General features: G+C 36.3%; 1 protein-coding gene across 1 annotated transcript in view; it reads right to left on the reverse strand.

The window, feature by feature from the left end:
* The window catches only part of LOC131855698 (uncharacterized), a 48,958-nt gene that overhangs the window by 30,606 nt on the left and 1,251 nt on the right, over positions 1-17,101 (reverse strand). Inside the window, exon 2 of the mRNA XM_059206997.1 lies at positions 4,351-4,660. Coding sequence (XP_059062980.1) covers positions 4,351-4,595 — 245 coding nt within the window. The 5' untranslated portion in view covers positions 4,596-4,660. The remainder of the gene's footprint in view (positions 1-4,350; positions 4,661-17,101) is intronic.

Below are 17,101 nucleotides of genomic sequence, written 5' to 3' on the forward strand. Positions count from 1 at the left end.
AGCTCTTATAGACTCTTATGATATATCAAATCTACCGTCAGTTCGGATTGCTTTCGAGGTAAGTAGAACTGACAAGAAGCTCTTATAGACTCTTATGATATATCAAATCTACCGTCAGTTCAGAATGAGTTCGAGCTGAGAGGAGATGACAAGAAGCTCTTATTCTTTTCAAATGTGCTTGTAGATGATTAACAATATAGAGAATTCAATTGTCTAAATACTCCCATTTAGAGACCACCTATGCTATTGCATTTCTGTCAAAAGGAAATTATTTAATCATTAGCCCTAATAGATCAGTCCCTATAACCAGCGTTCACGAGTATGACGAATGAGACAGCCATCATTGCACTCAACAATATATATTTTTTTATGAATTATGATAATGGAATGGTGCACCCGCCTGCGCTAACGATTTACGCTAGCAGGGCACCAGTGGAGGATGATAAGATGAGCATGAGATCAGGTCAGTTAGCCCATCGTGACAAATTCACTAAAAATTCATCACGATGGATTCCAGGGGGAACCGCGTGGAGGTCAACCTGACATGGTACATTGCTGGCAATATGATCATCAGTTCACAGTACTAACAACCCCCTTTCCCCCACTCAACTATATTAGAAGGAGCACATTGACCCGAGCAATATACGATGCGATAGACAAAATCTTTGCGGAGTCAGCTAAAATTCTCATATGGATGTGGCGATATAGTCCAAAGTAGGCAATGCTAATTTCACGCTACTGACCAAGTTGTATTGAATAATATAAGCATCAAACTTGACCCAAGTTCAGTGTTACATTACACATGTCGAGAAAGCAACGCTGGACCTTACGACTTACGAAACCTGTTCATATATCAACAGGTTTATAATCACTTTCCTCGCGTTTGCTGGAATTTTTATAAAGTTGAATTATGGTTATGTTTGTTGGCACACATATTCGTATGTAGAGTTTTTTATTGTAAGATGGAGAATTATAGTTCCGCCTACGTTAAAATAGAATATAGAATAGAATAGAATAATTATTATTAATATTATATTTGTTTTCTTGCCACCATACAAGTATAAAAGTTATAGCGTGATGTTAATTTTAAATTGACACTCAAGTTAAGTGTTTTTTTGTGTTAGTTAAATTCAAACTTATGACCTTTCTGTCTAAGTATCAGTAGTAATAATAATAATAATCTCAGGACAATTACACAGCGCCATCTAGACCCAAGTTAAGCTAGCTAAAGCTTGTGTTATGAGTACTAGATAACTGATACATATACATAAATATATTTTTTTTGTAAATACATACATATTATACATAGAAAACAACCAGACCGATACAAACAATCATACTCATGAATAAAATTTTTGTGCCGTGCGAGGAATCGAACCCGCGACCATCGGAAGTAAGGCGGTGGTTAAACCACCGAGGCCGTCAACAACATATTATTACACTTGCATGTTATGGAACAAAACACATTACGCTTTATTGGATCGAAGTCGAGTAAAAACTGTCGGCCTAACTACATGTTCTCGTGCGCATCTCACAGTCCACTTCCGGTTATTAAACTAAATGTATATAACTCAAAGGTGACTGACTGACATAGTGATCTATCAACGCACAGCCCAAACCACTGGACGGATCGGGCTGAAATTTGGCATGCTGGTAGATGTTATGACGTAGGCATCCGCTAAGAAAGGATTTTGATTAATTCTACCCCCAAAGGGATAAAATAGGGGATGAATGTTTGTATGAAACTTTGTCAATTTTAAACCGATCGGGCTGAAACTTTGCATGCATAAAGCTATGACGTAGGCATCCACTAAGAAAGGATTTTGATAAATTCTCCCTCTAAGGGGATAAAATAGGGGATGAAAGATTGTATAAATCTTCTTAGATTTTCGAATATTGAACTGAAAATAAAGATTGGAGCTACTATGATGAAAACGTTCGCTTAAATAGTATTTAATAGTAATACTTATTAACGCGAGCAAAGCCACGGGCAAAAACTAGTATCACATAAAGTATAATTAAAAAGTATAAGGTATTCAATTTCTTCTTGTTTATGATTTTAAAACACAATAGTATTTTAAACTCATTACATAGTATAAAACAAAGTCGCTGTCGCTGTCTGTCCGTCCCTATGTGTGCTTAAATCTTTAAAACTACGCAACGGATTTTGAAGCGGTTTTTAATAGATAGAATAATTCAGGAGGAAGGTTTATATATATAATACATGTACACCCAGGCGAAGCCGCGGCGAGTAGTAAACAATAAAATGCAATAACGGATAGCTCTCAAGCCGCGGCGCGGGATTGCGCACGCGCATCCACTCGTGACGGTTTGATGCGCTCAGATAGAGTCTATTGGTCACCGGAAATTTAATTTTCCCGTTAAACCAGTACATCATTATTTCTATATTTACACATTAAGGTCTCTGTGGCCTTTGTGGACATTTATAATATACTAGCTCGTTACGAAATCATGAAACGTTAAAACGCTGTATAGGCAGCGGCCTCAATACGGCGCATCGTACCATGCGCCCAGACGTACCGTCGAGTCGCGAACGCGATCGTAGTTGAATCACTCTTGGTTCTAACATCGACCAATTGGCATCAATAATAGTTAATAAGTTAAATTGTAATTTTTATACTTCATTTAAATATAATATATAATATGTTTTGGTTTTTTTTGCGCTCTTCGGCTGTAGACTTTTTATCTACAGCCAATATAACTAACTCGCGGGTACACCCTTGTGAAATTTACCGCCAATATGTCATTGTGATGTGTGAGCTATATTATTGTAAAGTTTCATCAAAATCCGCTCAGTAGTTTTGCGTGAAGAGTTTCAAACATCCGTCCATCTATTCATCCAGATTCCAGACTCACAAACTTTCGCATTTATAATATTGGTAGTTTTATATACTTTTTTATCTCCTACTAACATTAGATTTAAGAAGTTTTAAATAACACTGAATAATCTGAATTAAATATTATTATTATCTTTATATATAAAAATTACGCGTCACGTCGTTCGTCCGCGATGGACTCCAAACTACTGAACCGATTGAAAATTTGATTTAGTTAACTCCACTGATGAGCAGATCCTTATATTAAAACAAAATATTATCTGATTAAAATGGTAATAAGTCAGATGCAAGAAGCTCAAAAGTAAATGTGGAAAAATGATATATTAAATTTAACAAAAATAAATATATATAAAAATTACGTGTCACGTTGTTTGTCCGCGACGGACCCTTAAACTATTGAACCGATTGCAAATTTGATTTGCACATTGTGTGCAATTTGATCCAACTTGAAAGATAGGATAGCTTACATCTCAATTTATAGTCTTTAATCTAGTAGCAATATTTTATTCAAGAATCTTATGCCCAATTTACACTCGCCCGAGTGAGCAGGGAAGTGAGCAGCGCGAGAGTGTAAACACGAGTGGAAACACTTCCCATGCCATTGGCGCTGCCACTCGCGCTGCCCGGCGCTCCCTCGATTGTCGGTTTGTCGTGCGCGAGTCAAAGGACTGGCAGCGCGAGTGGCAGCGTGTTTTTACATTCAGCCCTCTCGCTCAGTTGTCGCCCGGCAATATTTTCGGCAGAGCGAGTGGCAGGAGAAGCGGCTGAATGTAAACATAGCATTAACCACAGCAACGTGTAGTCGGGTCTGCTAGTTATTACATACAACATAAAATTTATGTAATAAAACATTTTTGAGGCCATTTTTTTAGTAAATGAAATATGTACATAATTTTTTAATGAGTTTATTACTAACATTTTTTTTATAATGAAATGATTCATAAAATGAGTAATGATAAAAAATATGTGAACAGCAAACTCATTATCAAGAAAACCGCATACCAGACATTGTCCATGCTTTACGACCGTGCATTTTACTTTTGAATCGAGGTCGTGATTATTAATGAGACTCCAATATAACAATTTTGCAACGAATATAGCCTTTTCATGTGTAACATCTTCTCTCTCTTTTCTGTAACAGTATATAAAGAAATTCTTTATAATAATATAATTCACACAAACACACACACACACACACTCCTACTATTATAGGAACCTACTTTAATTGGGGGGAAAGGGAATTGTTAGTAATGTGGACTCGACCCCATTACCAGCAATGTACCATATCTGGTTGACCTCCACACGGTTCCTCCCGGAAACCATCATGATAAATTCCTGGTGAATTTGTCACGATGGGCTAACTGACCTGACTTCATGCTCATCTTATCATCCTCCACTGGTGCCCCGCCAGCGTAAACCGTTAGCGCAGGCAGGTGCACCATTCCGTATTTCAGTATGTCAGTCTGACATACTGTGTACAATTAAAACTTACCTATTTAGTAGAGTTTCAATAAGATGAGCAGAATGCGGCAACGCTTCCACCAGCAAATCAATAGGAAGCTCAGCAGCCACCGTCTGCAGCACACCAGGTCCCAACCGGGATAGAACAGCAGCGGCCTCCCGAAACTGCCTGCCTTCAGCCAATAGCAACACGCGGCGCAGCGCGAGACGAGGAGAGGTATATGTGTTCTTCTCCCTCTCTCTCTCGCGCCGAATTCGCTCGCGACTCTCGTTCATTATGTTCGAGTTCCAGTAGTAGTGCCCATTGTTTTATTTATTATCAGATTGGAATATTTCGGCGTCTGTGAAAGATGAAATACAAAATTTAAGACAAAACTCTCATTTGTCAAACAAACTTTAATTATACTTCAAGATGATCATGATTACAGATCGATGTTATGGTCTACTACCGGTTAGCGATTAGATCTATGGTGAATAAATGACATGGAAACCTACAGTAGTCTATTTTCGGACTACTCTAATGCTGTTGGACGCAGCTGGCCTTTACAGCTTCACCGGACGATAGGGGACGAGTGCAGATGTCACTCCAAACCAAAGAAAGGGCTTATGGAGCGGCTAAAGGCCAACTCCCGCCTGACGGATACGACTTTACTCTGAGAGCACTGCTTGGGTTCGAACCTCGGCTCAGGCCGTCGTAATTTCGATCCCCGTTTGAATTGGATGGAGGATCGATCGGAGCGGCGACCGGAAGTCTGCCTCGGTGGTCCAGCGGTTTAGCACTTACTTCCGATGGTCGCGGGTTAAATTCCTCGCACGGCACAAACATTTTAGTTCATGAGTATGATTGCTTGTATCGTTCTGGGTGTTTTCAATGTGTAATAAGTATGTATTTACAAAAAAAAAATTCTATGTATTTGTATCAGTTATTTAATACCCATAACACAAGCTTTAGCTCAACTTTGGTCTAGATGGCGCCGTGTGAATTATCCTGAGATTATTATTATACTAGCTGTACCCGCGACTTCGTCCGCGTGGAATTTAACTTTATTTTTCTAAAATAAAAGTAGCCTAAGTTACACCTTATTACATCAGCAACCTACCAAAAAAGTCCCATTAAAATCCGTCCAGTCATTTTAGAGATTAGCCGGAACAAACAGACAGACAGACAAAAATTGTAAAAAATGTTATTTCAGTGTATGTACCGTATGCATGTAGTAAAAAACGGTTATTTCAATATTACAAACAGACACTCCAATTTTATTTATATGTATAAATTAAGACTGATGCAAAGCCGTTACTTTCAATGAATTTGAATGACTCCTCTCACTGGCTGTGAAATAATGATTATATAATACATCTGTCATACAAATTGACATCGCGTCAAGTGTCAGACAGACCGCCATTGCGAAGTTTCTAGTATTGTCGCAAAAACTGTACTTCCGCGGCTCAAAAACGCTGTCGAAAACCTTCATTACCTATCCGGCAGGTGATGACCGTCCGCCGACACGCTCCAAGTCACAGGCGATAGCGTTTTCACTATTCTAACTAATATCAAATTCATAATATCTTTATTCGTGTAGGTCTATTACAGACTCTTATGATATCTCAAATCTACTGTCAGTTCGGAATGATTTTGAGATGATAAGAACTGACTCGTAAGAGAAGCTCAGCTCGTACTCTTTTCAAATAAATAAATATGTTGACAATAATACAGATTCATTTTTAAATTCAGAATAGAATAGAATAGAATAGAATAGAAAATCATTTATCCAAATAAACTTAATTTAAGCACTTTTGAATAGTCATAACAATTTTTTTAATCTACCGCTCATTCGGAAAGCTTATTCATCACAAGAAGAACGAGCAAGAAACTTGTGTGTTGCTCTTTTAAATAATCCTTGTAAGTTTACATTTACAAGTCGAAACGTGTGAATACAAACTACCACAGATAGATACATACAACTATAGTCATGAATAAAAATGTTTGCACCGTGCAAGGTGCAACCCGCGACCATTGGAAGTAAATCGGTGTGCTAAACCGCCAGAGGCCGTCACATTTCTAAACCGCCGTGATACCTCAATGCCTCAAATTCAAATTCAAAATCATTTATTCATGAAGGACATATTAGCCGCTTATGAACTTCAAATTTTTTACATTATATTTTTAATTTTTTCCCTACCGTCCAGTTTAGTATATTGATCCAACTGAGAAGAACTGACAAGAAACTCAATTGAATGACTTTTTTTTAAAAGCCAGTTTATTTATATAGGTGTATATGTCTAACATTAAATGAAAATCCCGTGCATGAACAAGCTATTAAGTCCGCCATATGTACACATTGTTTTTGTGCATTAAAGTTAAATAGATAAATAAAAAAGAAGGCACATAAATACTTAATAAATAATGGTTAATTAAATAGATATAATAATAATAATATTTCAGGACAATTCACACCGACGCAGCGACAACACCGTCTAGTCCAGTGATTCCCAAAGTGGTCTATATCGACCCCAGGGGTCTATGACAAACTGCAAGGTCTGCGGCAGCGGTCATCTTGTTTTTACTTTATGGTTTTAACACTAAACTTTACTACAGTTAGAAATATACAAAAAGTCCATACCAGGTAAGAATGAATCTACCGAAAAATATGGCAAGGGGTCTACGACACTACTCGAAAAGTATTACTTTAAACTTTGTTAATTTTGAGAATGATATTTTTTATGCCTGACAGAATGTCGCTGGTTATAAGAATCGCTCACAGCTCGTGACTTGCGCCGAGCCATAATTCGGCGACGTAACTGTACCCATTATTACAATTTAACTGAATAGTAAACCACGATCATCGCCGCCATTTTTTAAGCAATATTGTACAGTTAGTGATGAAATTTCGAACGTTAACCGCAACCATTTGGGAATCCTCAAATATAATGGTAATACATTTATTTAATGAATGATGATGGAATGTTGCACCAGCCTGTGCAAATTGTGAAAGTAAAATTCACTATCCATATGATTTTCATAAGGTCCATTTTCGAATTTCCTTAAAAATCAAATTGGCATTCTGTGTGTGTGTGTGTGTTTGATCCCCGGCCGATTTCGGCCACGGCGACTGTCAACTTCGGTTTTGGACCATTTGGGAATTCTCATATATAATCACATTTATTTAATGAATGATGATGGAATGTTGCACCAGCCTGTGCAAATTGTGAAAGTAAAATTCACTATCCATATAATTTTCTTAAGGTCCATTTTCGAATTTCCTTAAAAATAAAATTGCCACTCTGTGTGTGTGTGTGTGATCTCCGGCCGATTTCGGCCACGACGACTGTCAACTCCGGTTTTGGACCATTTGGGAAACCTCATATATTATTATAATCACATTTATTTAATGAGTGATGATGGAATGTTGCACCAGCCTGTGCAAATTGTGAATGTAAAATTCACTATCCATATAATTTTCATAAGGTCCATTTTCGAATTTCCTTAAAAATAAAATTGCCACTCTGTGTGTGTGTGTAATCTCCGGCCGATTTCGGCCACGGCGACTGTCAACTCCGGTTTTGGACCATTTGGGAAACCTCGTATATTATTATAATCACATTTATTTAATGAGTGATGATGGAATGTTGCACCAGCCTGTGCAAATTGTGAAAGTAAAATTCACTATCCATATGATTTTCATAAGGTCCATTTTCGAATTTCCTTAAAAATAAAATTGCCACTCTGTGTGTGTGTGTGTGTGTGTTATCCCCGGCCGATTTCGGCCACGGCGACTGTCAACTCCGGTTTTGGACCATTTGGGAATCCTCATATATAATCACATTTATTTAATGAATGATGATGGAATGTTGCACCAGCCTGTGCAAATTGTGAATGTAAAATTCACTATACATATAATTTTCATAAAGTCAATTTTCGAATTTCCTTAAAAATAAAATTGCCACTCTGTGTGTGTATGTGTGATCCCCGGCCGATTTCGGCCACGGCGACTGTCAACTCCGGTTTTGGACCATTTGGGAATCCTCATATATAATCACATTTATTTAATGAATGATGATGGAATGTTGCACCAGCCTGTGCAAATTGTGAATGTAAAATTCACTATCCATATGATTTTCATAAGGTCCATTTTCGAATTTCCTTAAAAATGAAATTGCCACCCTGTGTGTGTGTGTGTGTAATCCCCGGCCGATTTCGGCCACAGCGACTGTCAACTCCGGTTTTGGACCATTTGGGAATCCTCATATATAATCACATTTATTTAATGAGTGATGATGGAATGTTGCACCAGCCTGTGCAAATTGTGAATGTAAATAAAATTGCCACTCTGTGTGTGTGTGTGTGATCTCCGGCCGATTTCGGCCACGACGACTGTCAACTCCAGTTCTGCCGTTGATGTGCTGTCACGTCGCTTATGTAGACAATTTTGTTTATAAAAAGCCTTGCACATTCCGAGCATGACATCACACCGTTCACATAATTGTAGCTGATAGCCGCAGGTTGTCGGGCCACCCTATGTGGCGTGGGATTCACTATGAGAAACACTGGGTTAGAGGGTGACCATGGTTTACCACTGCTTACCATGGTATACGCTGGCGGGGCACCAGTGGAGGATGATAAGATGAACATGAGGTTAGATAAGATCGGCCATCATGGTAAATTCATTAGGAATTAATGCCCTAATAACAATCCCCTTTGTGAGGGTAACGGTATACGCTGGTGGAGGATGGTAAGATAAATATGGTCAGATCAGTTAGACCATCGTGGCAAATTCATTAGGAACTTATCACGATGGTTTCTAGGGAGATGACATTGCTAGCAATGAATAGAATAGAATAGAAAATCATTTATTCAAATAAACTTACATTGAAGCACTTTTGAATAGTCATTACATTTTTTTTTAATCTACCGCTCGTTCCGAAGCTTCTTGCTCGTTCTTGTTGTGATGAGACATCACAAGAAGAACGAGCAAGAAACTTGCGTGTTGCTCTTTTAAATAATTTTATTATTACTTTACATTTTTAAGTTTAAGTGTGTAACAAACCACCAATTAGCACTAATTCAATTAAATACTCAAATAGAAAAAATATTGAATATATAACCAAGTGCACCATTCCATTATACATAAACCATCAAAAGAACCCGTGCCCAACACACCAAGTGAATATGAAGATGTATTCAAACAAAATGATATTTTTGTTGTAAACAAACATTTAAAAAAACAATCCACTATTGCAATTACAATCGTGAACCAAAAGCTAATTAAATTTTAACATAAATTCTAAACAATAGCACATAATTATTTATTTTTAATATTCAATGAAAACAAAACGCAAGAACACAAATTGCACAATAATTTTAGATATGTACGAAAAATCCAGTTTAAGCTGACCTCTGTATGTAAACAATACACAGTAAGTACCGGTTCTGAAATCACAAGTTTTTATTAAGCAACAATCGAATGAGTAGATGCAAGCGAATCCAGTGCAATCATGATTGTTCTAAAGCAGGGCTGTTCAAACCAGTTGTGATCCCGGGCAAATACAAACTACAAAATTTATTCGAGGGTCGCATTAACAAATAATACTATAATAATTAAAAATATCTCTGAACATTTCACACAACGTCGGCTAGTCTCATGTTAAACAGAGCTTGCGTTATGATTAATATATAGATGTAATCTATACATATAAATAAAATTGTAGTGTCTGTTTGTAATATTAAAATACGACACATACACCAAAATAACATTTTTTTACAATTTTTATCTGTCTGTCTGTCTGTGTTTGTTCCGGTTAATCTCTGAAATGGCTAGACCGATTTTGACGGGACTATTATAGGCAGGTAGCTAATATAATAAGAAGTAACTTAGGCTACTTGTATTTTAGAAAAATAAAGTTAAATCCCACTCGGACGAAGTCGCGGGAACAGCTAGTACATAATATACATAGAAAACACTCAGACCAATACAAACAATCGTACTCAGGAATACAAATTTTTGTACCATGCGAGAAATCGAAGTCGCGAAGTAAAAGTAAGTGGTGGGCTACCGCTAGGCCACTAATCGACCTAAAATACTCTTTTATGTTAGAAACACCAAATTGTCGGGAAAACAAAATATAAGATGTGAGATCTCTGGGGTGTAGCAGGGAAAAATATTAATACAAAAAACTTGACATTCATAAGCGGCTAAAATGTCCTACATGAATAAATGATTTGATTTGATTTGATTGATGGACCCTAGAGAGTGGTTAGAGAAAAGTACAGATTATACTGTTTACTAGAATTAACAAAAAAGAGAAATAAACACAACTAATCTAAATATATATAACTCAAAGGTGACTGACATAGCTATCTGTCAACAGCCCAAACCACTGGACGGATCGGTCTGAAATTTGGCATGCAGGTAGATGTTATGACGTAGGCATCCGTTAACAAATGATTTTGATTAATTCTACCCCCAAGGGGATAAAATAAGGGATGAAAGTTTATATGAAACTTCGTCAATTTTAAACCGGCCGAGGCTGAGACTTTGCTTGCATAAAGCTACTATGACGTAGCCATTCCCTAATAAAGAATTTCGATAAATTCCACCCCCAAAGGGATATATTAACGCGAGCGAAGCCGCGAGCAAAAGCTAGTCAAGTTATAAACGGCATTTTAATACAGTATTAAAAATAATTTATGACAGTTCAAATATTCAAAGCAACGGGCCGCACGAAGTCTACGGGCCGTGCTTTGAACAGATCTGTACTAAAGATAACATCTGTTTCTCAGCAACACGGTTAATTTGTCTGTCCGTCCGTTACACTCCCATGACGATTGCTAACGGGATGACTCGAGCTCGTATGTGACAGACATTATTTCTAGTGTTATGACTTGTAACAAGTTTAAACTCGAGGTGCCAAAACAACGGTAAAAGAAATTGCTGCAAAAAATCGTCAACATCACACTATAATACATAAAGTAGTTGCCAAAAGTGCTGTTATTTCTAAATGAGAGCGTCATGTTTTTTTTTGTGGATGATAATGAAATGGTGCACCAGTGGAAGATGATAAGATGAGCATGGGTTCAGGTCAGTTAACCCATCGTGACATCACTAGTTATTTATAACGATGGTTTCCAGGAGGAACCGCGTGGAGGTCAACCTAACATGGTACATTGCTAGCAATGGGGGTTACTAGTTCCCTAATAAAGAGGTGGATTTAAAACAAACGAGTCCTCGATGTTCTAAATTACAATTTTTACAATCTCCTATTTGACAACCTCGGTGGTCTAACGGTCTACCACCGCTTCACACGGATATAGAGTATACTTTCCAAAGAAGATATATCGTTTATCCATAAGTGAGCTACAACCATATAGGATGTGTATTGGGTATTAAGATGCCTCGGCAATTTCTACTACTTGCGGTTTGACGTATGGTCATGCAATTTAAGAATGCCTTGTCGAAACAACGCAATGTAATTTTATTGAAATACTAGCTGTACTCGCGACTATTATTTTATTTTTCTAAAATAAAAGTAGCCTAAGTTACTTCTTATTACATCAGCTACCTGCCAAAAGAAGACCCATCAAGATCGGCCCATCTATTCAAAAGTGCTTATATTAAGTTTATTTGAATAAAGACTAGTTGTTCCCGTGACTAAGTCCGCATATTTGTCTAAAATAAAAGATGTTTTAAAATAAAAGTAGCCTAAGTTACTCCTTATTACATCAGCTACCTGCCAAAAAAAGTTCCATCAAAATCGGTCCAGCCATTTCAGAGATTAGCCGAAACGAACAGACAGACAGACAAAATAATTAGTAAAAATCATTACATCAAAAATCATTATTTATTTGCTGAGTTCCAGTAGTAGCAACAAAAGGAAGACGTGTGAAGGTAGACGCATATGTCTGCCCATAAAAAGATTTCATTTTCCATCTACCCGCTGCTCTTCAGTTTACCCGTGATCATGGTGGTTGAAACACTACCGAAATATCGGGAACTGAGCAAATAAATATAAAACGTGGTAAGATCCCGTGATTTTTACTAATTATACATATAAATAATGACCGCGTCAAGTTTAAAACAGTATATAGACAGACAAAAATTGTAAAAAATGATATTTTGGTGTATGTATTTATATTCATATGCATGTAGTAAAAAACGGTTATTTCAATATTACAAACAGACACTCCAATTTTATTTATACGTATGTATGTATGTAAAGATGATTAATTCAAGTATGTATATTAACCTCGAATGGTTAGTTAAATATCAAGAGAACCTTAGTATCACTTCCGAGGACCCTGCTGTACGTAACCGACCAACCACCAAGAACCTCTCCTTTGCCCTCCCACTTATAATTAAACGTATTAAACACTCATTAACAGCTATTACGGACTCAGTGGTGTAGCGGTTTAGCGCACCGACTTACTTCCGATGGTCGCGGGTTCGATTCCTCGCACAGCCCAAACATTTATATTCATGAGTATGATTGTTTGTTTAGAGGAGTTACATTAGAGGAAGTATGAAAGTGGCACCGGTGTTAGAGAGGTTGAAGAGTAATCGTCTATCATGGTATGGACATGTAATGCGCAGGAATGAGGATAATATTTTAAGAAAGTTGTTACATATGAATGTGGATGGTTATAAGGGTAGAGGAAGGCCGAAAAAGAGATGGATGGACTGTGTGAAAGATGATATGGTGAGAAAGGAAGTAAATAACGCGATGACTGCGAACAGAGATGAATGGAAGAGAAAAACATATTACGACGACCACAAATAAATGGGATAAGGAAGAAGCAGATGATGATGAGTATGATTGTTTGTATCTGTATAGTTCTTTTCTATCGTATCGGTATAGGACATTTCATACAGCGCCATCTAGTCCCAAGTTAAGCTAGTTGAAGCTTGTGTTATGGGTACTAGATAACTGATACAAATACAAAGATAATTTTTTTGTTCGTCCATACATATTATACATAGCAAACACTCAGACCGATACAAAAAATCATACTTATGAATACAAATGTTTATGCCGTGCGAGGAATCGAACCCGCGATCGGTAAAACGGTGTGCTAAACCGCTAGCCAACAGAGAATTGCTTGCTTGGAAACTTGCAGTACTATATTCAAAAGACAAACGGAAGTACCAGGGGCGGATCGTGAATTTGTGGGGCCCCGGGCTAAATCTACTTAGAGGCCTACCTAATTATATTACTCAACTAAAATAATACACCGACCAAAAACAAACGACCAGAAATTCCTCGTTCCTTTCAATAGATGCACTTGCATGTGTTGATTGATCTCAGGGTTGCCAACCTTATGATAGGTTTTTTAACATTCTAGATATTTTTTTATATTTTAAATATCATTTCAGTGGAGACTGGGGGCCCTTTATATCCTCGGAGCCCTGGGTTGCAGCCCAAAAAGCCCTTAGGTAGATCCGCTCCTGAGAAATACAGTGAATGTGACAGTTGAATAAAAAAGGTGAAAAAGATATGGCGACGATAAACCTGCGAAATTGAGTCCAAGATTTGTTTTTATAAACTTAACCTTGGTTTTGTGTTGAGGCTAGGGTTGCCAACCATACTTTACATATAATATATCCTACTTTATTTTTGGTAATTATACTTTACACTTTTACATAAAGTATACACTTTATTTTCCACTTTTACTGTGATGCGTAAAATAAAACACTCATTATGGGTACTTAACGATTTATAATTACTGAACGAAATGTTAGATGTCAATTGTGACTTGTGATATTTGTCACAGCTCTTGTGTTAAACGCACACAAAAATACGTGTTTAATGCAATAAAAAAAAAATTAATATACTTTATTTTTTCCTATCCCAACCAAACAAAAAGTTTATTAATTTTTTATGTCAAAAAAAGTTGGCAACCCTAGTTGAGGCAGTGAATCACTGGAGCATGAAGTTTATTTTTATTTCATTATTATTATGACGTTACAAATATTATAACATAAGGAACATCCTGTAGATACATATAGAATACTAAGTAAATAATCCGTCATACTCGTGAACGGGTGCTGCTTGTGGGAACAGGTCTGTTCAGGTTACGAACACTGATTAGACTATTTGTTTTGGCAATAGCATATGCTGGTGGTCACTCTATTCTCTCAAATTTGAATCTATAATGAGTCTGTATTTTTTTAACATGTACAAGCAAGCGATGTATGAACAAGAAACTTGCGTGTTGCTTTCAATTATTGTAAATTTACATTACTAAGATTGAGTTGTTCATGCACTGGATTTCCATTTAATGTTAGACATAGACACCTATATAAATATACATTGTAAATAAACTGGTTTTAAAAAGAAATAAGTAATTCAATTGAGTTTCTTGCCAGTTCTTCTCAATTGGATCTATATACTGAACTGGACGGTAGGGAAAAAAATAAAAATTATAATGTAAAAAATTTGACAGTCATAAGCGGCTAAAATGTCATACATGAATAAATGATTTTTGAATTTGAATTTGAATGTGTGAATACAAACTACCAACACTAATTAATTAGATACAAATGAAATCACAAGTAGATTAGATACAAATTAAGTCAATGTTATCTTTCAGATCAATTCTGAATATTACACTTATTCATTATCAAATAGGGGAGCAGAGTCAACCGCTATCCGTCATACTCGTGAACGAATGCTGCTTGTAAGAACTGGTCTGCTCTTATCACTACGACTGATTTAATCTTATTGTGTATTTATATTTGACCCTAATAAATTAGTGCTGGTTGGTAGTTTGTATTCACACGTTACGACTTGTAAATGTGAACTTATAAGGATTATTTAAAAGAGCAACACACAAGTTTCTTGCTAGTTCTTCTTGTGATGAGACAGCTTTCCGAATGAACGGTAGATATTTTTTTTTATGTCTATTCAAAAGTGCTTAAATTGAGTTTATTTGAATAAATAATTTTCTATTCTATTCTATTCTATTGATTGAAAGAATGGTACTATTCCTAATATTCAAAGTGGAACAGATTGAGTTGGATAAAAAAAATTGCAGAAGTAAGATCGAAGTGGACTTTTGACATTTCATTTGTAATGGTTTATTTAACGTCTATACCAACTTTCAGCTCTATGCGAATTTTGTCTAACTTAAATGTCTATTTTGACTGGACTATAATAATTCTTACAATTTCAATTTAAAAGATAATAATAATAATAATAGAAATCATTCCAATCGTTATGTCGGTGAACGGTCTTATCCCAACCAGTCTGGAGCAACATCTCAGACGGTTGGGATTCCGAGGCGGTAATGGTTTATTTGAATAAATAATTTTCTATTCTATTTCATTTAAATTAACCCTGATGAAACCGCGAAGTTTCCAACATTACACGACTTTTTTCGACCAGTCGCGTAAAACCCATATTTGTGCAAACTAGAAAAATAAAGCTACGAAACGAAAGCAGACACCTGTTCGAGTTCGGGCTGCGAATTTCACCTGTGTATGTATATATGTGTACGTGGAACCAGTTCCTCTCATAAGGGAAACATTCGGTCGAGTTTTCATCAACTTTCTACGGTACTATGTGCTCACCAATGATCAATTTAAATTGAAAACATATTAATTAGCGGGTTCAGTAGTCTAGCCGTTTAGCACACCGTCTTACGTCCGATGGTTGCAGGTTCGAATCCTCGCACAACACAAATATTTGTATTTATGAGTATGATTGTTTGTATCGGTCTGGGTGTTTTCTATGCATAATATGTGTATATTATTATACCAAAAAAATATCTATGTTGACGGCCTCTGTTGTCTAGCGGTTTTGCATACCGTTTACTTCCGATGGTCGCAGGTTCGATTCCTCGCACGGTGCAAACATTTGTATTCATGAGTAGAATAGAATAGAACAGAAAATCATTTATTCAAATAAACTTAATTTAAGCACTTTTGAATAGTCAAGTATGTATGAGTATGATTGCTTGTATTGGTCTGGGTGTTTTCTATGTATATAATATGTATGTATTTTCGAAAAAATATCTATGTATATGTATCAGTTATCTAGTACCCATAACACAAACTTTAGCTAGCTTAACTTAGGTCTAGATGGCGCTGTGTGAATTGTCCTGAGATTATTATTATCTTATATATAAAATTCTCGTGTCACAGTTTTCGTTCCCATACTCCTCCGAAACGGCTTGACCGATTCTCATGAAATTTTGTGAGCGTATTGAGTAGGTCTGAGAATATTATGTAAAGAATGTTTATCTTATCATTATTCACTAATGCTCTATCAGCGTGAACCGTTAGCGCAATGGTGGACCCGCACCATTGTCATCCATAGAAAAAACTGTCAGTTTGCCGTTCCATATACTGTAATTTATTGTTTTTCTCTAAATATTATTTATGTGTCGAGTGTCTTAGATCTTTATAAATATACTATATATACTATACATCTATACATATAAATAAAATTGTAGCGTCTGTTTGTAATATTGAAATAACCGTTTTTTACAACATGCATATGAATATAAATACGGTACATACACCAAAATGTAATTTTTTACAATTTTGTCTGTTTGTTCCTGCTAATCTCTGAAATGGCTGAACCAATTTTGATGGGACTTTTATTGGCAGGTAGCTGATGTAATAAGGAGTAACTTAGGCTCCTTTATTTTAGAAAAAATCTTTTTTTAAATTCACAGGAACAGATAGTAGGATTATTTTATGAAATTAAAGAGAACATTTGAGTAAGTTCATGTGACATCACGCAATCCACTGCAACAGGTTGCGGTTTCTTTTCCGCAGTTTTCATTG

Source organism: Achroia grisella, unplaced genomic scaffold (genome assembly GCF_030625045.1).
Source record: "Achroia grisella isolate CSIRO2021 unplaced genomic scaffold, CSIRO_AGI_Agris_v1 utg1462, whole genome shotgun sequence".
NCBI classification, from domain to species: Eukaryota; Metazoa; Arthropoda; class Insecta; order Lepidoptera; family Pyralidae; genus Achroia; species Achroia grisella.